The 25,162-nt window shown below is 41.3% G+C and overlaps 1 protein-coding gene and 1 long non-coding RNA gene across 2 annotated transcripts; both read right to left on the bottom strand.

The window, feature by feature from the left end:
• Positions 1-6,445: 6,445 nt before the first annotated feature.
• On the bottom strand, positions 6,446-10,269 carry LOC109478549. Its single transcript, XR_002140735.1, has 3 exons — positions 9,979-10,269; positions 9,611-9,801; positions 6,446-9,353 (listed from the first exon to the last, which is right to left on the bottom strand). It is a non-coding gene; the product is annotated as an uncharacterized LOC109478549 (long non-coding RNA).
• Positions 10,270-10,447: 178 nt separating this feature from the next.
• On the bottom strand, positions 10,448-20,816 carry LOC109478406 (neurogenic protein mastermind-like). Its single transcript, XM_019779935.1, has 5 exons — positions 20,700-20,816; positions 19,417-19,468; positions 18,971-19,105; positions 17,522-17,803; positions 10,448-10,641 (listed from the first exon to the last, which is right to left on the bottom strand). The coding sequence occupies exons 1-5, from the start codon at positions 20,814-20,816 to the stop codon at positions 10,448-10,450; spliced, it is 780 nt and encodes a 259-aa protein (XP_019635494.1).
• Positions 20,817-25,162: the final 4,346 nt, after the last annotated feature.

Raw genomic sequence — 25,162 nt, 5'->3', positions numbered from 1 at the left:
TTATTTTACAGTATACAATTAAATGCCCATTTTGCGCGCAAGTCTTAAAACGCATCGAATCCAGGACAAACTCTCCAAATACCCTCAAAACTATCCCAGAATACACCACGCTACCCCATTGGTGTCTATGTTTTAAACAAAAAGTTACGTTACAGACCTCATTTCGGGGGCGATAAGAAAAATTCGTACCGTTTTGTGTTCTTTGGTATCTTACCAACCATTGCCCTTCTTAAAGTCCTTATCGCCCCTCATTTATGCCGAAAATATTGACGATGAAAAAAACGGCGTAATCTAGTTATCCTTTCCATAAGTGGCGTAATCTAATTATCTGTTCAAGTGATACTTACATGCAAATAAGTTGAGAAAATCAAAACACGCAGAATGAAACTGGCTCCCACTGTATTCGACATCCTGATATTATAATATCCAAGCCACAGGTCAAGCAGAGTAAAGCAAGTAATTTCTCAATAATCAGCTTGTTAATGTGCTTGTCTCCTACTATTTTCGCCGAAAAATGTTTATGTTGACCTGAAGTGTATGGGTACTGCGCAAGCCAGAGTTCCCGGATGTATCAATTGTGGTTCAGCATGGGGGACAATGATATTAATATCACTTTACAAACATGCGCCGCGCAAGTCGTACAAGCGAAATTATGTAAAAAGTCGGCTAGTTATGTATTCATTGCAGCATAATGTATCGGAAAATAGCACTTCCTTCTGGAGGTTAGTACTCCTTTAATGACTAAAATAAAGAATTACTAGTACTTTATTTGTTGTTTAGCTTAGCTAACGAACGGTCCCCCCATACGAGGGGGGACAAGCGACACTACTCTGTGTAATCTACAACAGATGCTGGCCAGTGTGGTCACTCAGACCCTGCGTTTCTCGGGTGCGGCTGCTAAAAATCAAGCGAGCGATGTCGGCAAACTTTGACTTCAAGGCGTGGGCCTCCGAGGCCAAACTCTCGTCCGTGACCATCAAAAAGATGGAGGAAGCCGACCTCACGGAACCAACTGCCCTTCAGTGTGTGACGGCGGAGATGTTGAAAGACCTGGAGGTCACCATCGGGCAGTACGCTTTACTCTGCAAGGCTACCGCGAAACTGCAGGTCACAACACCAGCGAAGCCAGCCCTGCAGAAGGTCACTCTGGAGGACCTTAAAGCGGACCAGGCCCTCAACGCCCTTCTCGCCGAAGTCGACGACACAGCGGAGGTCATCAAGGACGACGACCAGTCGTTTTACCTCACTTCCCCGACTTCCAAGCCAGGTGAGAAGCCCTTGCTTATACCCGATTTCGTCGACTCTGTTTCACAATTCACAGTTTTTTGTACAACTTTTTCTTGAGACCATTAATGTGTCATTTCCCTGAATTATTCCATGTTACACCCAGAGTCAAATCAGGTGACACTGGCAGAATTTATACAACATTCCTTCTTTTAAGTTTTCCAGAACTTTCTTCATTCAAGTAACAACAACAACAATCATGATCATATTTGCATAATCATCAATTGGAGAGCGCCAGGCCTCTGTCCGGGTGAAATACCACGGTGGAACCATGGTGGAACATTTCAAGAATCATAGTACTTTGTTATACCACTTTTTTCTTGAAACCATCTCAGTGGCATTCCAGGTAACACCCAGAGTCAAATCAACCTGTGACACTGTCACTACAGACTCACTATTTTCAGATACATGTAAGTTTGCTGTCAATGCTCCCTGCAAAAAACGCAAACCTTAAACCACCACAAAGATTTCACGATTCTGAGTTATTTGTACTACTTTTTTCTTGAGACGTGTGCACGTGATGCACGTGTGCACGTAAATTGATACAACATTCTGTCCCTTAGGGACAGCGTTCAGAACATTCTTTATTCACATTACAACAAATTACACATTTTTCTTGAGACCATCCCAGTGCCACTGCCCAATAATTCATCCCATGTAACACCCAGAGTCAAATCAGTTTGTGACAGTCACAGTGGCAAAATGATGCAAGTGAACATTCTGTCCTTGAGGGGCATTTATGGTACTTGTCAAACTGTAGTAGACTCAGTCTGTTCTTTGTTGCCAGAGATTCAGCAGTAAGATTCTGTCATTCTAGCATTGCACTACAAACTGGTACATTGTGCATCAAGTCAGTTGAGGATGACTGCTTTATACTTTTCAAAGCCATACCATCAGACAGGAGCCAAATGCCTTGGCTGCCAATAGAGCTAAACAGTTTGGACTGTACCTGTCCTGGTGCTGAACAACATTTTTTCAGGGACAAGGAAGTCACAGCGTGACGAGTTGGCTGTGAACGCTCCTTGCAAAAACTGCAAACATCAAACCACAAATATTTCACAATTCACAGTACCAGTACTTGAGGCCAGTGCCAAATATTCCATGTAACACCCATAGTCAAAGATTCTGCCATTCAAGGGCATTGCACTACAAACAGATAGTAACGACTTGTGCATCAATTCAGTTGAAGATGGCTCAGCTTCATACCGGTACCTTTCATATCCATACCATCAAACAGTAGTCATAATTGCTTGGCTGGTAACAGAGCTGAACTGCATGGACTGTACCTGTCCTTGGTGCTGAACAACATTTCAGGGACTGGAAATTCACAGTGTGATGAGTTTGCTGTGAACAACCTGAGTCAAATCAGCTTCTGTGCTTCAGGGACACTGCCAGAACTTGTCAAAGTTTACTTGACAAGAGGTTCAGTGGTAAGACACTGTCATCTGTTCACAGAACTTCTAAAGCATTATAAGTTCTACTTTGCTAGTAGAGATTCAGTGGTTACTTTCTGTCCTTCAGGGACAGGGAAATCAGATGATTTCTGTTCACAGTGTGACAAGTTAGCAGTGAACGCTCCCCACAAAAAAACGCAAACATCAAACCACCACAAATATTTACAGTACTTTGTATCACTTTGTACTGTTTTACTGGCAGATATGCATTCTATCCTTCAGGGACATTTCCAGACCTTGTCAAACATAACAAGTAGAGATTCAGTGGTAACTTTCAGTCCTTCAGAGACAAGGAAGTCACAGTGTGACAAGTTTGCTGTGAACGCTCCCTGCAAAAACCACAAACATCAAACCAGCACATATTTCATATTCATTGCAACATTCTGTCCTTCAGAGGTTCAGTGGTCTATTGTTTGGGACATTGCCAGAACTTGTCAAACAAAAGCTCTACTTTGCGAGTGGAAATTCAGTGGTAACTTTTCGTCCTTCAGGTAAGGCTTCAGAGTTGGCTTCAGAGTTTGCTGTGAATGCTCCCCACAAAAACTACAAACATCAAACCACACAAAGATATCACGATTCACAGTAACTGTTGTTTCTTGGCGTGTAAATTGCTCAATTATTCCATGTAACACCCAGAGTCATTCACTGGGAAGATGAAAAATTGATGCAAGAGATTTTGTCCTTGAGGGACGTTTTCAGTAACTGTTCTTTGCTGGCAGAGATTCTTGGTTTGAACATTCTGTCCTTCAGGGACATTGCTAGACCTTGGTAAAGTGTACCAGAATAGAACAGAATAATTGCTTTCAGAGGTTCAGTGGTACAATTCTGTTGTCCCGGGACATTGCTAGAACTTGTCAGAAACAGAAAAAGTGTAGATTCAGTGGTTACCATAACTTTCCGTCTTTTAGGGATGGCTTCAGAGTTTGCTGTGAACGCTCCCAGCAAAAACTGCAAACATCAGACAACCACAAAGATTTCACAATTCACAGTTTTTTCTTGAGGCCTTTGCCCATGGCCAACTATTCCATGTAACACCCAGAGTCAAATCACTGGGAAGATGAAAAATTGATGCAAGAGATCATTCTGTCCTTGAGCCAGTTGAGGGAGGTTTCTCAAACTGTGACTCTGTTCTTTGCTTGCAGAAGTTTATTGGTAAGATTCTGTCATTTGGGGACATGGTCAGACTTATCAAAGTAAAGTAGACTGAAAATACTTCTTCCAGGCACAGATTCATTGATTTGAACATCATGGCCTTCAGGGACATTGCCAGAACTTGGATACTGGAGTTTTTGTTTTACACAACCAGTAACAACTCTCACCTGCTTACGTTTCGAGGTCTGTTAGTGTTAGACACCTTTCCTCAGTCAACTTCTGACCGGAGTAGTGTTTCTCACCGCCATGTAGCCAACATAGGTCGGGTGCTTTTGGAGGGAGGACACAATTCCAATTGTGGCTAGGTGTGTATCCCCCTAATGCCAGTTCATCAATGGGGTTGACTTTTTTATCCAGACTGCTTCCTTGATCCACTAGATCAGACATTGTGAAACTTGTCAAGCTATAGTAGATTATTACTACTTTGCTAGCGGACATTTGGTCGTTGGACATTGGGTCATTCCTCACACATGAAAAAGTGTGACTATCACAGAGGTTCAGTGGTAAGATTCTGTCCTTGAGGGACAGGTCAGAACTTGTTAAAGTGTAGGCAGTATAGGCCAATGAGATTTGGTTGAGGTGCTAGTTACTATTCCTTGGTGCCGAAGTGAAAATGCTGAGCGCCATACGAGTGGGTGCCGAAGCCACTTGGTGAGTCCCGAGCTTTGTGGGTTTGCGCCATGCAGAGAGTAACACAGTGGCTTCAACTTCCACAAGAATTCCATGCCCTACAGCCCATGGTCAAAGTGTAGTAGACTATTAACTTCTGTTAAGTAGACAGCAGCACTTGGGGTCTTTGTTCGCATAGTATAGAGTAGCAAGTCAGCACTCTTTTGTACTGTTTAAAGTACAAACTAATAGCCAATGACAGCACTTGGGGTCTTTGCAGGTTGTAGAGTAGCCAATATCAGGATAATCATTGTGTATGTCTGTTTGCACTGTCTCGTGGTTGTCCATCGTTGCCGATGATGACTTGCACTGTGTAAAGTAGCTAATCAGCAAAGTCAGAACTTGGGTTCTTTGTTTGCATTATTTGAGTAGCCAATCAGCACTTCGTATCTCTGTTTCCACCGTGTGCATTGTGCTTCTCGAAAAGAGCTAGAGTTACCCTGTTAAGTAGCCTATGACAGCAGCACTTGGGGTCTTTGTTCGCATGGTATAGAGTTACTGTAGCAAATCAGCACTTTTTTTGTATTGTGTTTAGTTTAGTAGCCAATGATTTGCGGTCTTTGCTTGCACGTTGTAGGATAGCCAAGTTCGTATCTCTATTAAGACCAGTGGAAGATTTGCTCTGTAGTGAGCTAACTGGATCAAGATCATTAAATTCCTTTCCTGATACCAAAATGTTTAAAAACTTCTGACGTGTTTATCGTGTTTGCCTCAACAGAGACAGAGCCAATACGGAGTCGACTTCTGAGCACCTTTGGTCTATTGCTGACATCACCGTGACTTTCAAGCTTCGGGTCAACTCAACTTGTGCAGGACAGGGCTCGAGAAAACTGGCTGAAAGCTGTAGCTAGCTGCAACCAGTAAGCAGTCTTTAAATGTTGTTTACTGTCAGATAAACTTTCAGTTGAACATGTTCCAAAAATATTGTATTTTTAGGTAGCAGTGTCTTTTGACTCAAGCTTCAAGTCATTTCAACTTGTACAGGACACAGGGCTTGAGAAAACTGGTGAAAAGCTTGTTGCAACTGGTAAGCACTTTACATGTCAATGTTGTTCTTCATCACAAATGAACTTTCATTCAAACATGTTCCATTTTTAAGGTTTTGATCTGTTTTTAAGGTTTACTTAGGAAGTTTTATGTCATCAGAAGTCTTCTTTTCATTTAAGAATTATGTCATGTAGCTTGGCTTATTCTCATGATAAATTTTAGAATTTTATCCAGCAAAGTCACACACAAACACGCAGGCTTCTGAGTGAAAAAGAAATGAAACTTTGCATGAACTGCATCCAAAAAGGCAGAGCGTATGGTCAAAATATTACTTCCAAAATCAGTTGTTTTGGAGCTAAAACATGTAAGTTAATGGTCTACCGTGGGTACAATGAAAAGCACCCACAAGAAAACCAAGATTCACAAAAAAAATTGATCGCACATCCACAAAGAAGGTAGGCCCACCTATTTTGAACTTTTAACATGTCACTCAGGTCCTTGTTGCAAGAGAGTTATAAAAAAAAAGTATCATGATGTCCTACACTTCTGTCACAGATTTCACAGACTGATACAGCAAGGTTGATGCAGGCCACTCAGATTAAGACCTTATTGATAAGTTAGTTCATGTCGTAGTCGGTTATCTAACGTTTGCATTCTTGCAATTTCAGAATTTTTTTAAAGACAGTCCTCCTGAATTTACCAAAAAGTGTTGTCAGGACCCCCCTCCCCCATATTGAACAGACTCTGAGGTCTTCCACAAGATATTGAGTATGCAATCAAAAACTCTTTTTTTACTGAAGAGCTATCGTAGAGTGGAACTTACTGCTACACAGTTGTTACAGTCAGAGTGTACTACCGTTAGCTCAGAGCAGCAACAAGCCAAATCATCTCATCCTGACGGAAGATCGATCACATACGATAATCGAGTTCGGCAGTTTGCCGCTAGTCCAGCATTGCTCCAGCAGTGCTTTCCGCATGTTCCACATGAAAAAGCCGTTGTCTGGCACTGTTTGTATCTAATGCCAAATATTAGATGTCATCATTCACAATATATAGCTGTATATCTGCCATTGAAAATACGGGACATTTTGGCTGCAGTGGCCAAACAGTAATAAACTCAAAACCAGCTGGAAGATACACAATACAAATGTATTGATAATTACTTTCCCAAGCCATGAATACCTGGTAAGCTGAGACACTGGCCTTGGACAGAGCGGGTCGGAGAATCTATCTGTATCTGTATCTAATCTAGACAGAGGGGAGGAAGGGGCCAGATCCTGGCCCGAGTACTTAAGGAAAGTAGGCAGGTAGGCAGGCCATGAATACTTGCCTATTCCTTAGTGAACCTTGGTCTACCTGGCCAAGGCAATTCAAGCACTCAAACTTTGAGTCAACAGAGTCTCTTAATCAAAAACCAGAAGAAATCCAAACATGCCATCCAACTCATTTCTGTAAACCTTTTCCATCACAAGGTGTTGTCCATACCCTACAGTAGATTACGTGTAATAAAGCACCTTTCAAGTCCTGGGTACACAAGGGTAGGTCTGGGGAGAAAGGATCATTGGGATTGTTACCTTGTTGGACTTACTCTTGCTTAAGTATCATAGAAGTATGACACTGTTGTTTTTCTTGGGGGTTGATGGGATGGGGCTTTTTGCAAGGGTGATTAAGTAGATCACCGTATGGCGTGCCAATACGAGATGGGGTCCGCCAGGCCTCCATTCGGGTGATTTAAATCTAATCACCAACTTGCCGCATAAACGGAATCGATTCAATATGATTGATGCCTTAAGTTTAACTGACCACAGGGTGATGATTCATTATAATTACACATTATTGTCATTCAAAGACTTACATGTATACCTAACCTATTGACTAACATATAAGTAAGTAAATTAACATACTAAATAATCTATTACCTAACCTATTGGGAAGTAAGCTGCTGCTTGGTGAGACTGTTTTTTTTTCAGAGTCTGCGCTACACATACATTAAGTTGCCATTGCTAGCAGCTACTGGGCGAGACAGAGTCTTGGCTATTACCTAACCTATAAGTAAACTAACCTACTAACTGAGAACATATTACCTACTAAACTATAAGAAAGTAGACTAACCTATAATTCACTAACCTGTTAACTGTCAACTAACCTGTAAGTAAACTAACCTATTACTTAACCTATTATCTAACCTACTAACCTATTACCTAACCTAACCTTTAAGCTAACCAATTAACCTAGTTAACGGGTCAACTTAACTTATCTATAATGTGCCAGATGGGGACTAATACGGATGGGCCACCCCACAGCTACCCTGCAGAATGCCACTTGCCATCCAGTAGAAGTGCTACCCCTCTCTGACACACTTTAAAATAGTACAAGTGGAGTACTATATGCTTATCTATATCTACCTTAGTTAGAGAGAAATAAAGTTATGATTAACAAAATATCAATTAAATTATGCAAACGTTTTTGGAAGTTTATCAACTTAAATATTAAGCAAAGGTACTGCTTTCTGTTCTGATACATGTAACACATACACACAATTATTATGCAAACTCGGACATTTATCAAGTTCACCAGCTTGAAGGGATGTCCTATGTCCTTTTCATTGTAACATACACACAAACACATGCACGCACTTAGATAAAGAGAACAATAAATACCAGTTATGCAAGACCTTGTCACAAGTTAATCAACTTCAAGGAAGGTCCTGCTTCGTCAAATGGTTGACTTAACACTATAGACATTCGGAAAGAGAAACAGGCAAAAAATGCCTAGCATTCAAATTGATGTTGTGATTTCAGAGCTTATATCAAACTGTTATATAACCTACTGACTTCATCCTATAAGAAAGTAAGCAGCTACTTGGCGAGACTGTTTTTTTTTTTAGAGTCTCGGCTACACATACAAGCGTATCTACTAGTATTTGATTTTTTCAGGTTATCGTAACTAAGTGGCAACTGCTAGTAGCTACCTGTCGAGACTGTTTTTTTTATAGTCTCGGCTACAAGTGTAACAATTGTATGTCACCTCTAAGTTGACACACAGATGCTGCTTTTGGGACGTTTTTCTTTTTTTTCTTTTTTTTTTCTTTAAGCCACCTCCCAGGTCAGTGTAGTGTCAAAACTGGTCTTACCCAGTATGTTTTGATCCATCTCTGTGTTGTAATAGCCAGTCGTTCAATGAGTCAGTTCCACCCAAAAGGCATGAATATGGTGCAATCTCCATGATTTAGATCAAGTGCAGGAATTTTTCAGTACAGTTCTTTCTGGGCTGATGTTGCCACGGGTTTGTTTAGAACAGGAAAGCTTGTAACACTCCAGGTTAAGTTCCATCCAGCTTGTTCTCCAGGCTGTTCGTCGAGATCCATGTTGCAGGGTTCATTCCAAAGCAGCGTCACAGACAACGGTGGACTGTTAGGGAGTGTAACGTCACACAGGATCCAAGCCCAAACATCTCTCCCTTGTCAGCATTACCTTTCATGATTACTTGGCTCTTCTCTGCCCCAAAGTTACCAAATGGTCAAAGGTTGTTCCCTCGCTGTCTTCAGAAGGGCTTGCAAGACTCACTGTCGTGATGGTCACCTTCAGCATTCGGAACAGTACAGTTCTCTTTTCCGTTTTACCAGGGGTAGAGACAGTTCCAACACATAGCTGCGAAGACAAGTTGCAGTGTTTCTTCTGTACATGTATTGCATGCTGCAATGTGCTCCCGCCTCTCTGAATCCTTTGATTCGACGTGCAGATGTAGTGCTGTCTTGTGCTTCAAAAGCACGCTGAGCCACAGTTCTCTGAAGGCTGTCTTCAACTGCTGATGAATAAAGAAGAAGAACTGGTTATCATTTGATCAGACATTAAAGAACAACAACTTGAACAAGCTCAAATGCTGATGAATGAAGAAAAATGCATGAAATTTTGGCCTCTCAGTAGCATTAAGTCCAATTTACACAGGAAAATGTATCAAATCCATTCTTAGAAGAACCGTGTGTAAATTGTGCCTATGTCAAATAAGCTCAAAACATGGAAAAAGCATGGTATTGTGTAATCAAGTCAGCTCAAAATATTTACCTATAAAAATGACTGTGGCTGCATCTCAGTGTCTCCAGGATGTATTCTTTTCACTGGCACTTGACTGTACTGCGCTTTGCATTGCTGAATTGTGCTCCCACCTCACTGAAGTGATCCTGCAATCTTTGGAGCAGGACGGACCGAGTCCAGAGCACGCTGAGCCACAGTTCTCTGAAGACTGTCTTCAACTGCTGAGGAATGGAGAAGAAAAAAGAACTGGTTATTATTTGACAACACATTAAAAAAAAACAAGCCCGAGTAAGTCATGGGCTAAATTGCAGTGTACTAGACATTGGATAAAACAATAGCTCAGTGGAGCTAAAAATCATGTAAATTGCGCCTATGTGAAGTCAGCTCAAACTATTTACCTATGACTGTGGCTGCATCTCAGATCTCAGTGTCTCCAGGATGTTCTTTTCGCTGGCACTTGACTGTATTGTGCTTCCACCTCACTGAAGTGATCCTGCAATCTTAGTCTGAAGACTTGTCATTGGAGCAGGACGGACCGAGTCCAAAGCACGCTGAGCCACGGTTCTCTGAAGGCTGTCTTGAAGTTCATCTGCTGATGAATGAAGAAGAAAAAGAACTGGTTATTATTTGACCACACATTAAAGAACAATAAGCTCAAGTGCTGATGAATGAAGAAGAACACATGAAAGCATGGCCCAATATACATGTTCTCCAAGTCAATACAAACGAAAAACACAAATTCGGCCTCTCAGTAGCGTTAAGTTCAATTTACACAGGAATAATGTGTCCTGAGTCAAATTCATTCAAGTTGACTTGGAAAAAGCATGTGTAAATTGCGGCTATGTCAAATCAGCTCAAACTATTTACCTATAATGACTGTGGCTGCATCTCAGTGTCTCCAGGATGACAACTTCTCTTCACTGGCAGATGACATCCAGTTGACTCTGGTGACCCCTGAAGCTCGCTGAGTTTGCTGACTTCTTCTGTCATCCCAACTTCTTCCAGGGTGTACTGTAGGGTGCCTGATTCTCTAATGAGGTGAGCACCTGGTTTATCACTTCCTAGTCCAAGAAGTACATATGACATGTACTTTTTTGTGACATGTACTTGCGACGGCAGGCAATCCATGTGTTGAAATCCTCCTGAGCATGAGACAGCGACGGCTCTGCATGGAAGTCCCAAGTTGAGGTCGGTTTCTTTTTTTACATTTTTTTTGACAATTGTAGACTCATCAGTGTTGGTTGAATCTGTTCCCTGTTCACTCCTGCAAGCAGACAGCTTAACAGCTTTAATTTGGAGGTCCCAAGAAGTTTGTCTGCTGTTTTTTTTGTTTTTTTTTTTTTGTAGACGTTTTTTTTAGACATGTAGACTCATCAGTGTGGGTTGAATCTGTTCCCCATTCCTGCCCGTAGGCTGTCTGTTGACAGCTCTTCAACAGCTCTGGAGGTCCCAAGAAGTTCATCTGACATCTTTTTTTGCAACATGTAGACTAATCTGCGTGGGTAGAAACTGTTCCCTGCTCTCTCAGTTCATGTGCTGAAAGCTCCTCCTGAGAAGTAGGACTTTCTCCTTTCATGCCTTTTAAGTCTGTCACCTCTTGTTCGTTGCCTTCTGAGGATGATATCTGTGCAAACACCATTTCGCTCGGTAATTTGTTGTCTCTGTGTTCAAGGCTGCTATTCTTCTTTAGCCCGTTGTAACATTTTGAACTTGTAGGATGACGTCCGAAGTACCGAGCGAACACAGCTGTATCTTGGAAGGTGTATACCAGTTCCTGGGAGGTGCCGTTTCTTTTTTTCTTTTTTTTTGTCCCTTGCAGCATTTGCAACATTATGACACAGCTTATGTTTAACTTAATGAACCATCACACTTAAGTCAGAATTAAGTCAGACTCTATGGTTTTAGTTTAAGTCCAAGGTAAACAACTTAGGAAAGCCATATGGTAAAAGGGAAGGGAATCAGTAACTCAGCAAATGAAAGGTGCAGGAATTACAATACGGATAACACTCAACAACAATAAAAACTTATTATATCTACATAGGACAACTCAAAGAAATGGAAAAGGTTGACAGAAAGCTGGAATTTCCTCTGTATATTTTGTGGGCTTTTGATAGAGAGATTCTTTGATTCAAGGTTTCAGAACTGAAATTGCCTTTTAGAGATAGACTCAAGTGTTTCACAGGCTTAGAAACAGTTTGATATGCACAAGCATTATAGGGGCAGATGCCAAAGGACGCTTGAACACAGCAGTAAAAAGGGCCAAAAGGAGGCAGATACCACCAGAAACACCTGCCCGCACAGTGTATTTAATGTTAATGCCACGTGTGGCAGAGACTGCCAATCAGTCAAACATTGGACTATACAGCCACAGAAGATGCTCTCCTTCCAGGGTGCAGACAAATGGTCTTCCAAGACTGGACTTCCAATGGCATATATTGGTTGAGAAATGAATCAGGAAGTCGATTTTTCGAATTATCTTGTGTTATTAGGGATGACGCCAAACTTGAACGATACATGATACTTTTGAAACTTAACAAGGGCTAAATATAACCAGCAGGTAGAGTTGCAAGTACCTCAAAATGTCTACATTCAAGTTAAGTAAAACAGGAGTTGCCAAGATTTCAGTACTTATAATAGACATCACTTGAAGATTCCAGGTGCCTGATGATTATAATATCCTGTACATAAAAGACGGATGACATCTTATCTCACGGTCAAAATGGAACTAAGAGTCTCAGCCATCCTTAACATTACATTACAAGATCATGCCTCAAAATCTTAAAGTAATTTAATCTAAACTTGCCGCTTAACAGGAGAAGGTTTGGCCATTTTTAGTTGCAAAAAAAAAGCCACCAAAATTGAACAATAATTGTACAACTCTAGGCATATGGGCATTACCACTACTAGTTCTCAGATCCGTACCTTGTGGAAGACCCCTTACAATGTAAGACAATTGGAGGGAAGGGAAAACAACTTAGTCACTGATTCCAATTAATTGCCCTTAAAGTAATATCAGAACCCAAGTGTTGGTGTTTTTGTGTGTTGCTGTGCTGGACATTCTCAAGCAAGTGTTTATTTTTAACGACCCATTTACAAACTGTCTGCAGTATTGAGAAGGGTGTTACAAGGAATTATTATAGAATTTTGTTTTTGAAATTGCCACCCACTGACACCTGCCAAAACTGCAGCTAAAATGCACCTGACTCTTCACAAAAGTCGTCACTATTCAGTGGGCTGCATTTTATAAGGTATGAATCATTCTTACTAACAGTCCATTTTCACTTCGGTTCAACTGTACTGACATTTCACTCCATGGGTGTGTAGGCAAAATTTATCAGAAATCTTCTTACTTGCAGGGCCCCACTTTTTTGGAGAGCCTGGTTGAAGTGATCCAAAAATTCAAAAATTCTAACAATTATTGCCTAGTAGTACCCCCTATACCGGTAATAACTGTAAAAAGTGCATCAGGACCAAGAGGGCTATAAACTGTATGTCCAGGATGCGTCCTTCCATTTACTTGTGGGGGAATCAGAAATATTTCACCCGATCTACTCGATGGAAGTTCAAGCACCACTGATTAACTGGCCCAGTCAAAAGCGTCTGGACCTTTTGGCCGAAAGGTTAGCGCATTGCATTCTTAAGCTAGATATTCTCCAAATCCACGCGAAGTGCTGACATATTTTTGTGCTACTCTTCTTCTGCTTAACGGTGGGGTTCAAGCGCCACTAATTTACTGGCCCAATCCAACAAGTTCGAACATTTTGGCCTAACGGTTACCATGTTGCATTTGAAGCTAGTTCTCCAAGTCCACGCAAAGTGCTGAGCCAGACATACTTTGTGATACTCTTGATCCGCTAGTGTATCAGTCCATGGGGTTCAACTTCAAGCACCTGACTACTTAACCAGCCCAGTCCGATGGGTCTGGACCTTTTGGCCTAATGGTTAGCATGCTGCATTCTTAATGTAGCTGCCGGGTTTGGCATGGGTTCGATTCCCAAGGACCAGGGTTGACTGTACTACTCGAATCTAAAAGGTTTCCCTAGTGTCAGGACCAAACACCCAGCACACAGATGTTACTCAATCATGCAGGCTAAGGAATCACATAGTGTGCAGCTCCTGAAGTTGCCCTTCCCCTGAGTAAGCGGCGCCTGCAAACTCAAGGTAGAAGCAGAAAACTCTGGGAGCAAACACGATTGTTGTCCCTCAGCCGTCAAGATCGAGCACAACTTACCACTGGGTGTCTTGCTCCAGTTTAAATCTTGTACACTTGTTTGATACAGGTACAAATGTACAGTTGACCACCTGGCCAAATTGTGACCTACCCGCTTGGCATCTTGCCTCCAGTTTAAGTCTTGAATCTTGAATGGGATGAATTGTAACAAAGGTTGGGAGCTGCCAAGTCCTTAATTTACCCCTATTTGGCAAGGAGGCAGGGGAGGCCAGCAGATCAGCAGTTTTCACTGTCACCTATGTTCCGTGAACTTATCATTATCATCAGTTAACAAATAATTCCTGGACTTTCTTTTTCCTGCACCTGTCGCCACCTTGAATATATAGTTTGGTGAACATGTCCATTTTTCTCAGATCGTCAAATTTTGCTACCGCAAATATAAAAGTAAATTACAGTACCATGAATTTTAAAGTGTCAGACCTTCACTCTTTGGTTTCCTTGACCATAGGAATCCCTGAAACTGACTGCTACCACTGAATACAAATTGAAGAGTCACGCAACTACATAGAGCCTGCAATCTTGAAAGTTTCATGGAACCATTGCCAACTCAATGCAAAATTTTGTGAAAGAAAGGAACAAAAAAAGCATGTACAGGGTGTTGCAGACATACAGGGGACACGTCTTTGAACTTGTTTGTGGTGGATTTACATGTAGCTCCAGTTGCATGAGGGCCGATATTTTCAACTCACCTTTCCACTTGTGCCTAAGTTGGAAAAACACCACACAGTAACCTGTCAGGTTGACAATGTATTATGTTTTGCAGGATTGTCCCCTGTTCACACATTGCAAATTTGGACCACTGTTTTGCAAGTCTGTTTTACTGTTTCTAACCATAGAGTTTGGGCACACTGGGCAAGTTTCTATCTGAACCAAACTTCACAAAAGTTGAAACAGTTTGCAGCAAGGGAGGCACATGTAGGTAACAGTGGTGGTTTGAGTTTGCGTCAAAGCCAGGGAGTAAATATGTAGTAATGCAGAAGATCGAAAACATGTTCAGCCTAAAGCTTTCAAGTTTGCAGTTAAACTTAAAGCAGTTATTACAAAATCATGTCACCAGATTGGTTGTACTGTTTTATACTCAGGTGCCATATGGGCAGCAAGTTTCCATCTTGACCGAACAGCAGCCAGTTCCTTGGCCCCTTTCCATGGTAATATATTGTTAGTTATTCACATACCACATTATGTACCACTGTCCCCACATTGTGCATTTGCAAGTTAGTACCACTGTACGCACATTGTGAATTTTCACCACTGTTTTGAAAGTCAGTACCACTGTCCCACAATGTTTTGTGAGATTGCACCACGTGACCCCAGTTGATTTAGATTGATTTGTTTAGATTGATTTATTAACACAATAAACCAACCAATGTTAGATTGATTAATTTTTTTATTTGTTTAAATGGATTTATTACATTGATTTGTTTGAATTGAAGTTTGCGGGAACTTGATTTCGCGTAACAGTTGGTGGTGGTTTGAGCTCGCAGCAAAGCCAAGGAGTAAGTGCAAGCACACAGAATATGTTCACAGCCTTTCGGGTTTGCAGTTAAAGCAAGGAGACAGTCATGTTGGTTGTACTGTAATATTCAGGTTGTGTTTCAAAGGAAACTCCAGGAGTATCCCATGTTGTTGGTTTTTTTTTCAAAAACATCATCAGGTTTGTAGAATGTTGTACTGTGATACTCAATGTTGCGTCAATGAAAACTCCAATGTGTAAACGAAAACTCCAATGTGTAATCAAAAACTCCAATGTGTAAACGAAAACTCCAATGTGTAATCAAAAACTCCAATGTGTAATCAAAAACTCCAATGTGTAAACAAAAACTCCAATGTGTTAATGATTTGTCAAACGAAAGCTCCATAATATTGTCCAATATGTAAAGCCAATGGCCAATGCTGTAACAGTTACTTGTTTGCAAGCACTGGGGGTTGTTTGAAATTTTGTTGCCGTTAGCTGCCGTTAGCCGCATAGCGTTACCGGGAGGCACCGCGTGGAGGTGGCAGTCGGACTTCGCCTCCCTTCTTTGATTTTTGTGCTTTTAGAGATTTTATACTTTTTTGGGGAATTTTATGTTTTTTTTAATTTTTTTGGTGTTTTTAAAGTTTTTTAGAGTGGTGCAATCCCATCCCCCCACCCCCCACCCCTCCATGTTAGACAGTGGTACAACAGTGGTAAACAATGACAATGACAATAACAAAAACAAAAACTGACTTACCTTGGCATTTACGTCAATCAGGACTGGGGGCTCATCCACTGGTTTGAGATCACTCCATCACCAAGCAAAGTGTGTATCTGGGGGGTATCTCTTCCTCTCCTCCGATTCCTCTCTCTAACCTCTCCTCTTGGCATTTACATCAGGACTGGGGGCTCATCCACTGGTTTGAGATCACTCCATCACCAAGGAAAGTGTGTATCTGGGGGTGTCTCTTCCTCTCCTCAGATTCCTCTCTCTAACCTCTCCTCTGAGGGGATAGCATAGAAAGATTATACTAGATTAATAACTGACCACAATTGAACAGCTTCAATGTGCAGTGAACCAGTAACACCTAACTTCAGTACACAGTGAACCAGTAACACCTAGCTTCAGTTAATAGGGAACCAGTAACACCTACAATGTAGCTTCAGCACATAGTGAGCCAGTTACTGACCTAGCTTCAGTGCACTGTGAAACAGTAACTCCTAAGCTTCATTGCACAGTGAACCAGTAACACCTAGCTTCAGTAATTACACAGAGCTTCAGTGCACAGTATTAAAACCAGTAACACAAAGCTTCAGTACATGGTGAACCAGCAACACATATCTAAAGTGCACAGTGAACCAAATTGACACCTAGCTTCAGTACACACTTAGCTTCAGTGCACTGTAAACCAGTAACTGCACAAAGCTTCTTTACATGGTGAACCAGTAACACCTGGCTAAAGTGTACAGTGAACCAGTAACGCATAGCTTCAATGTGTAACACGTAACACAGTAAGTGAGTAACACCTACATGTAGCTTCAATGCGCAGTGAACCAGTAAACACCTATCTTCAGTACACATGTAGGGAACCAGTGAACCACGGTAACACCTAGCTTCAGTACACAGTTAACCAGTACTACATTTTGTAGCTTCAGTGCACAGTGAACCAGTAACACCCGGTAGCTTCGGAGTCACTGTGAACCAGTAACTCCTAGCTTCAGTGCACAATGAAACAGTAACTCCTTAGCTTCAATGCACAGTGAACCAGTAGCTTCAGTACACAGTTAAACAGTAACACCTAGCTTCCGAGTGCACAGTGAACCATGGTAACACCTAGCTACAGTATACAGTTAACCAGTAACTCCTAACTTCAGTGCACAGTAAACCAGCAACACCTTAGCTTCAGTACATGGTGAACCAGAAACACCTAGCTTCAGCGTACAGTGAACCACGTAAGACCTAGCTCCATATATATTAAGCCATACACAAGCACAGTCATTATACACACACACACACACACACACACACACACATACATACATACCCACAAATATAACACTCTTGGCGATGGTAATGAAACACAAAATAAATACCACTCAATGCAGAATTTCCCTCTCAATGCATGAATGGCAGCGCCAACATGTAAATACACACACACACATGTAAATGCACACAAACACACACATATAAACACCCATTCAAGCACACACACACATTATGTAAACACACCCTGAAATACATAGTGACACTTACCACTTAGTATCGCCCCCTCATTGCCCCTGATTGCAACATTCGCATGGGCCGCCGCCAGCCTTCTGGGCCGACCTCCAGGTGGTGCGTTCATGTGCGCAGCAATGGCGACAGCGGCGGCAGCAGCTGCAGCAGCATTGGGTCCAGCAGCAGCATTGTTGTTCTGAATCTGCCTTGCCCTTGGGCGCCTTGGTGGAGCTGCTGCGGCAGGGTTTGCATTAGCGTTTCTACGGGGTCTACGCCTAATTGGCAGCGGTTGGGCTGGGGGGAAGGCCGGGTTGTTGTCTGTGAGAAAAAACACAAAAAAAGGAGACACATTAGTTACACAGTAGTGGGAAATTTCGCCAGAAAAATCATCCAAGAAAATCGGGGAAACACCCTACATTATAAAATTAGTATAGCTGCACTGTGATAACAACAGAGCAGTGACATTATGCCACAGTTTATAGGGAACATTGTCATTGTTGTGTTAACAAGCAAATTTGCATGTTCAGAATATTTTTACCAGTAAATCTTGAAAATCACTATACATTCAACTATACATTCAAATGAAATTGGCTGTCTTAATTATATCTGATTTATGAAGCTTAGACATTAGATGCAATTCTGCAGCAGGTCAAATTTTTTAAAAATTCAATCAGTTTCCCGGCGATAAAAGTCAACTTACGGTAAAAGTTTGGTGCCCTCCGATTCCTGTGACCACGGCGCTAAAACAAGAACAAGAAAAACAAAACAATAAATACCTAGTATAAATATTTTTTTGCCAATTTCTCGGCCCTCCTTGGGCCCTCTGTAGGCATAGTATAGGAAGAAAAGACTGAGTGGATAATCTTTTCCTCACATGTAATATCTGCCACAAAAAATCAAAACCCTAGAATGTCTAGGACAAAACATAAACATCAGAAATTCTGCAGCAGAACCAAGGACACTGCTGCATTAACCACAGTCTGTGAAAGTTCACTTCTCAGTACATGCTTTGCAGTCTTTGAACCAGTTGATAGATAGCAAATGGGAAACAGTTACTGTTTTTTTTACCTTTTCACACCTTAACTGGATATTTTAGTTTTAAGCTACTTGCACTTGCACAGTCAAAAATTACATGCACCTTTCCAATTTGACTTGCACAGACTTGTTGGCGAGGAGCGGATCATGGGGAGTGGACTAAAGCTAACAAGGCTGGACACCTGAGGCTAGAGAATTTAAGGAGCCCTGAGGTTACAATGATAGACAAATACAGTCACACACACATATATATATAATAACTCAAGGGTCTTACAGGGCCATTGTTGTTGGCCTGACCTCCAGCACCCCCTCCGACGTTGTTGTTGTTGTTGTTGGCGTTGTTGTTATTGTTGTTGTTGGCGTTGTTGTTGTTGTTGTTGTTGGCGTTGTTGTTGTTGTTGTTGTTGCCAACATTGTTGTTGTTGCCGGCGTTGTTGTTGTTGTTGTTGCCGGCGTTGTTGTTGTTGCCGGCGTTGTTGTTGGCATTGTTGTTGCCAGCATTGTTGTTGTTGTTGTTGTTGTTGTTGTTGCCAGCACCTCCTGCACCAACTCCCATGCCACCACCTCCAGCACCACCACCATTGCCTAGAATAAAGGAATGAATGAGTTGATAATAACCAAAGCTTCCTGCCATTGATGACCCCAGACTATATCATGCTCAGAACATCAGGTACTGTAAATCACTTCATATTCACTGTAGCAAAATTTCGCGGTCTGAGAAAAATGAACATATTTGTAGAAAAATGTTAACAACTAGGAAGACAATTGCAAGCAGCTTTCTTTAACCGTTGGGGCCAAAATATGAGCATTTTGGTCAGAATAAAGCAGCGAATACGAGAACCCACAAATCAGATTGGTGTGGCCTCGAGATTCTGAAACAACAAAATGAAACATACCCAATACCAGGTTGAGCCACATCCACAGCTGTAGGACCGTATTCTCCAGCATCTGGAAAAATTAGACAGGTATTTTAAATGATTACTTCTGTATGGATTCTATTTTCACTGCTTGTTTTTGATACTTAAGTTCCAAACTTATATTCAATAATCAATATCACCTCTGGTCAGATGTGGCTATATAAATGACCAGATAAAGTACCGGTATTATTACGCACTGCAGCACATCTACAAGCACCTTTAGGCCTAAGAAAAAAAATGTTGTGTTTCCTGTTTCAGTCCTGAAAAAATTAGGGTCGGTAGGCAGAGATTTTTTCTTCCTTTTTTCTTAGACTGGTGATCTATAGTGATCCAACTTACACAATACAGTTTAACAAAGTAAAACTTGCACAATGAGGACACTTACATTTTCAATGTCAATGTTGGAAAAGTGATTGTGCAACGTTTTATCAAGCAGGTGTCAGATCATGGAGCCAGAAAAGGTCAATCAGCTCAGGTCAATGCAGGCAGCAAGCAGGGATCCACAAAAAAAAAGGCAACGGTCGGCAGGTTTTTCTAGGGTCGGTCGGGAAACAGGAAACACAACATTTTTTCCTATTGTTCAAGTTCATTAATTATGCAGGATTTGTCTTAATGCTAGTAACTATGTTCTATTTCTAAGACTACAGGCACACACACTAGAAGGAGTGCCTTGAAGACAACAATCTGTACAACACACGTCGATGAAGGTTACACATCCAGGTAATACGAAACTTAAGCCACATAGCTTGGGGGCCAACACCTGACATTGCCCAATGGCAATATTTTCTTCATTTTGCAGCACAGATTTTGCAACCTATGGATGGTTTTAGGTGGTTTTGGAAAAAAAAGAGGTTTGTGATATGTTTTTTTGTATGATAAGTCCGGAATCGGTTCTTGACTTTAGTTTTTTTTTACTTGAACCTAAACATTTTTATAAGTATGGAACTGGTCCAGCGAACCAATACGCAGCACTACTGACAACATGCTGGGTACCCCATGAACTTTGCAGCAGGTCCTTTAACCATACTTGGCTGAAAGGTATCCAATAGAATTTCAGGGTAGCAAAACAGTATTTTCAAAGTCAATTTTCTGGTCTTTCTGCATTGGTGCATTTTGGAGTTTATTTTTTTGCAAATCCCCCCAAAAATGAAGCAGGCGAATCCGTGAACCAGAAAATTAAATTGGTGTGGCTTGAGGTTAAAAAATCTAAAATCAACTTACATCCACTCTGGCCTGTAGCTGTACTACGTCTGCAACACCACCTCCTCCGCCAACATTTCCTCCTCCTCCACCACCTCCTGCCCCAACTGCCATGCCACCTCCCAGGCCACCTCCTCCGCCAACATTTCCTCCTCCGCCACCACCTCCTCCGCCACCATTGCCTAGAATAAAGGAATGAATGAGTTCATAATAACCAAAGCTTCTTGCCATTGATGACCCCAGACTATAGCATGTTCAGAACATCAGGTACTGTAAATCACTTCATATTCGCTGTCGCAAAATTTCGTAGTCTGAGAAAAATGGACATATTTGTAGAAGTATACATGTATGTTTGTGGTGGAGGCTGGTGCAAATTGAAAGTTAGGGAGTTATTTGCTCATGGAAATGATAAATTCGCAATACAGATGTGACCGGGAATATAGCTGTATCACAAATATAAAGTGATTTACAGTATTCAGTACATTCAGGGCTCAAAATACTTTTTTCTACATATATGCTTCAATATATATCATCTCTAAACATGTAACTACCAACACAGATGAACTTTCATGATTGCTATTGCTTGTTGACCCACTACAAAATATTACTTAAAATATTACCTAAATATTACAAACAAGACAATTCTCGGCTTATGGCTCTCGGGAGACCCGAAATGAGACAAACATATTGAAGTAATAACAAAGAAGGGGAGCTCATGTCTTTTCTGGCTGAAGAAACAGGATACATACGCCCGACTCTTGAATGTACGGCCCCAGTTTTGAATTCAAGTATCTTGGCACAACGTATAATAAAAATAGAATGCATACAAAAACGAGCAGTAAAGATAATCCTTGACCCCCTGTACACATCTTACAACATCGCCCTGTCCCAATTATGTTTGCCGTCCCTAGAGAAAAGAAGAGAAGCCCTCAGTCTTAAGTTTGCAAAGTCCCTCCTTAACTCCCCTACGTTCCGATATTGGTTACCCCCATCCCGCTCAGACATTCATGGTAGATGCCTGAAGGGCATCCGACATCCCCCTGATGAAAACAAAGTGTTATTTCGTTGACCATTTGAATAAACAAGCAAGATGAAAGTTTTTAATCTATTAACAGATACTTCTCATCTATTTTTATAACTGTGTATAGTCAGTAGTTGTTTTAAGTTTGTACCTAGTTTGTCAATGTCCTTTGTTTAGCCGACCTTATTGTTTAGTCTGTTTTTAAAGCCTGAGTACGTAATTCAGCGTTCTTATATGCTGTCATGTACCTGGATTGTGGTCAATAAATAAACTATTATTATTATATTAGTATTACTATAACTAAAGGAAAATAGACAAAACAGAAGCCAATTCTGTCCTACATGTAGGAGGATTTTGTTTGTTTGGTTGTTTCATTCTTTATTCATAAGAAGCTCAAATCGGCCTGCAGGCTGCTTTTCTTTGAGGTAAAAATATTGAAAAGATTTACTAATCACAACAACAAACATATATAGTCACTTATGGGCCAAAAGCAAAATGGAAAGTTTTTAAGTAAATCAAGTTGAAATGAATTGACAGACAGGTATCCAGAAACACATTACAAGTGACATAATTTTCATGATCAAGTCAATACTCCCGAAGGCTGTTTGTAAAATGATAATCATGTTTCACCTGGCCGTAATTGAGCTGGAGGATTCTTGCCTTGGGGGTACCATAATGATTATATTGTTGCGGTATAAATATATAGTAACTGAGCCCAAACTTAACTTGCCAACACTTTTTTTAGATCTGGAGAAATATTATCTACAGAATCAGAAAAGTTGCTTTTGTTGTTTTGCTGTAGCCAAGGAGGTTCGAATTTTGGTCGAATCGACCCCTGAATATCCCGCTACCTATCGCCTGCTTTTGAATTTTAAAAAAATGGCGTGACGTTTGGGAGTTGGAAAGTTTTTTTTTTCTTTTGAGGGAATATCAACCAGTACAGGAACTTCAACAAGACTATGATGTGGATTTCTACCTGCCGAATCGCCGATTGGCTCAGAGAAAGGATTTTTCAGCACCTTGTAGGGATTAGAGACGACCGAACAGTTGTCAACCGGCCGGCATGATATCTGAGTCGGGGTGACGCCGACTTCTACCAGGGAGGTTTCGGTTCCGAAGTTTTCAAAGCGTGGTACGTGCTACATAACGTTATACATCTGCAAGGCCATTCTAGGACACTTTTAGAGAAACCGGCCGCCTCAGGAGTTCGTCAGATACGTTTCAAGGGTACACACAACATTTATTCGTTCGTGATATTTCTAGTGGTAAAATAGTAACACATTCTAGGATCTGTTATCCCTCCGTAGCGCCATCTTGCGAAGTGACGAACAATTGCAAGCTGAGGCGCGGGAAATTTGAGCTAACACGAGGGTGTATTCCAAGTTCACATCGGAAGTTTTCAACGACAGCGATCTAACAAGCTAACTGCAACACGATCATGGTCATCTACCGAGAACAGTAAGTTAGCTATTTTACCGATCACGTGTGTGTGTGGGGGGGGAGTGTTTTGGGTCAAATGTCGTTTGCCCAAGGTCGCAAAAGAGTTACTACATTCCGGCGGTGAAAATCTCCTGCGGCCCCAAAGAGAATCAGCCCAGAGTCCCAGACCATAATAGATCTCGACTGGACACCGGACTACGACTACTTCTGATCGGCGTAAGTAAGGCATAAACAAGCCAGGATTTCTACTGATCGACGACGGAATCGTTTGACAACAAGATCATCAAACTGTGTAGCAAACGATACTAGAAATATAATCAAGCTCACCTCCGAGCGCACCTCCGGGGTTGACGTTCATAGTTAACGTTCCACCGATAGTTTTCCTTAAACAAAACAAAAATTGAAGTCGAGCTGAAGACCGAGTCAAGGCCGAGTATACTGATTAAAGAACAACGTGAGACTGAGCTTCGCTTCGCTTCCTCGGAAGACCAGGGCGCGGCCCAAGCGAGACACCCAGACCAGACGCAGCGTAAGACGCGACGGAAGTCTAGACGCTACGTCAAGACCAGGTTGGCGGTTTCTTGTCTTTGAGGGAGGGGGGGGGGGTAGCTGTATCCTCCGCTCTTGATTCGGGCATAACTCGTTCTTTTGGGGAGAGGATTTTGGATACGTGTATCATACAACTACAAGTAAAGACTAGGCCAGTGTCCGATATATATTTTATGTGACTTTATTTTCCAAGGAGATGTAACTATAAGTTTGTTTTATCACAACATGACACAATTGGCCTGTTTAATACGCGGATTTGGCTTCTTTGGAGGCACTGTTGCTTATGAAATAGTCCCGTATGTGTCGGACAACAATCTAAAACTAACAAAATATACAACACAACTAGAAAGGCCAATATTTGCTTTGGAGCAAATACAGCGATGGGTTCACCACATTTTACGACATGGCAGGGAAAGAATGGGAAACACAAGGGAAAACAATGATTTACATTGATATAACTATAATATGAAGTAAAATACAACTAAAACAACAGTTGGATAGCTATTCCCTACTTTATTGGTTAGGATTTTTAATTGCATAATGCAAACTGTTGATTTTACAAAATAAAAAAAAACGTCCATGCCCGGCATTCCAATGCTGGAGCAGGAAAGCTTGAAATACCTACCAAAACACTTGAATACAGACATACTGTCAGTATGGAAATGCTTCTGTGCAGGTGTTAATCAAGTTAAATCCCAACAGCCAATCAGCAAGAAGTATAGAGGAAAGCTGCATGCCTATTGGTTGATGCCCTGCATTCCATTCTGATGACTCATGCCCAAACGTGGTAAACAAGGCAGACTAACACAGTAATACATTTGCTATAACACAGCCAAAAAACTCAAATAAAACCATTCTAAAAGCCTGTATCACAATAATTTAAAAACGCCTAGGGGTATTTGCCCACTGTACCTCCATACCAAATTTCAGGACCTTAGGCCCTAAAATGAAGAAGCTGAATCCATTTAAAGATATGGCAGGAGGAGGAGGAGGAGAAGGAGAAGAAACATCAGAAAAAGCAATATGGTTTCACCACACCACTTCGTGGTGTGGTGAACCCATAATAATGACAATCTACCGAAACTCAGTAAGTAACCGATCTTCACGATTACAAAAGCAAAGGGGAGCTCGTGGGAGTTGTCTTCAGCTGGATAGCTTTTCAAACTGTTCAAACTCAAATGAAAAAAGAAGAAACTTTATTATGGGTTCACCACACCACGAAGTGGTGTGGTGAAACCATATTGCTTTTTCTGATGTTTCTTCTTCTCCTTCTCCTCCTGCCATATCTTTAAATGGATTCAGCTTCTTCATTTTAGGGCCTAAGGTCCTGAAATTTGGTATGGAGGTACAGTGGGCAAATACCCCTAGGCGTTTTTTTAATTATTGTGATACAGGCTTTTAGAATGGTTTTATTTGAGTTTTTTGGCTGTGTAATAGCTAATGTATTACTGTGTAAGTGTGCAGTGTTTACCACATTTGGACATGAGTCATCACAATGGCATGCAAGGCATCAAC

Source organism: Branchiostoma belcheri, unplaced genomic scaffold, assembly GCF_001625305.1.
Source record: "Branchiostoma belcheri isolate BF01 breed outbred unplaced genomic scaffold, Haploidv18h27 scaffold44, whole genome shotgun sequence".
Lineage (NCBI taxonomy): Eukaryota > Metazoa > Chordata > Leptocardii > Amphioxiformes > Branchiostomatidae > Branchiostoma > Branchiostoma belcheri.
Note: the sequence above shows the minus strand (reverse complement) of the source record. Positions and strands in the feature narration are given on the sequence as shown.

Coding starts and splice junctions, on each gene's coding strand:
- LOC109478406 (XM_019779935.1), bottom strand. CDS start 20,816: ATGGTGGCGGAGGAGGTGGTGGCGGAGGAGGAAATGTTGGCGGAGGAG. Junction 19,469..20,699: donor AGGAAATGTTGGCGGAGGAG/GTGGTGTTGCAG, acceptor TAATTTTTCCAG/ATGCTGGAGAATACGGTCCT. Junction 10,642..17,521: donor TGAGGGGGCGATACTAAGTG/GTAAGTGTCACT, acceptor TTCTTGGACTAG/GAAGTGATAAACCAGGTGCT.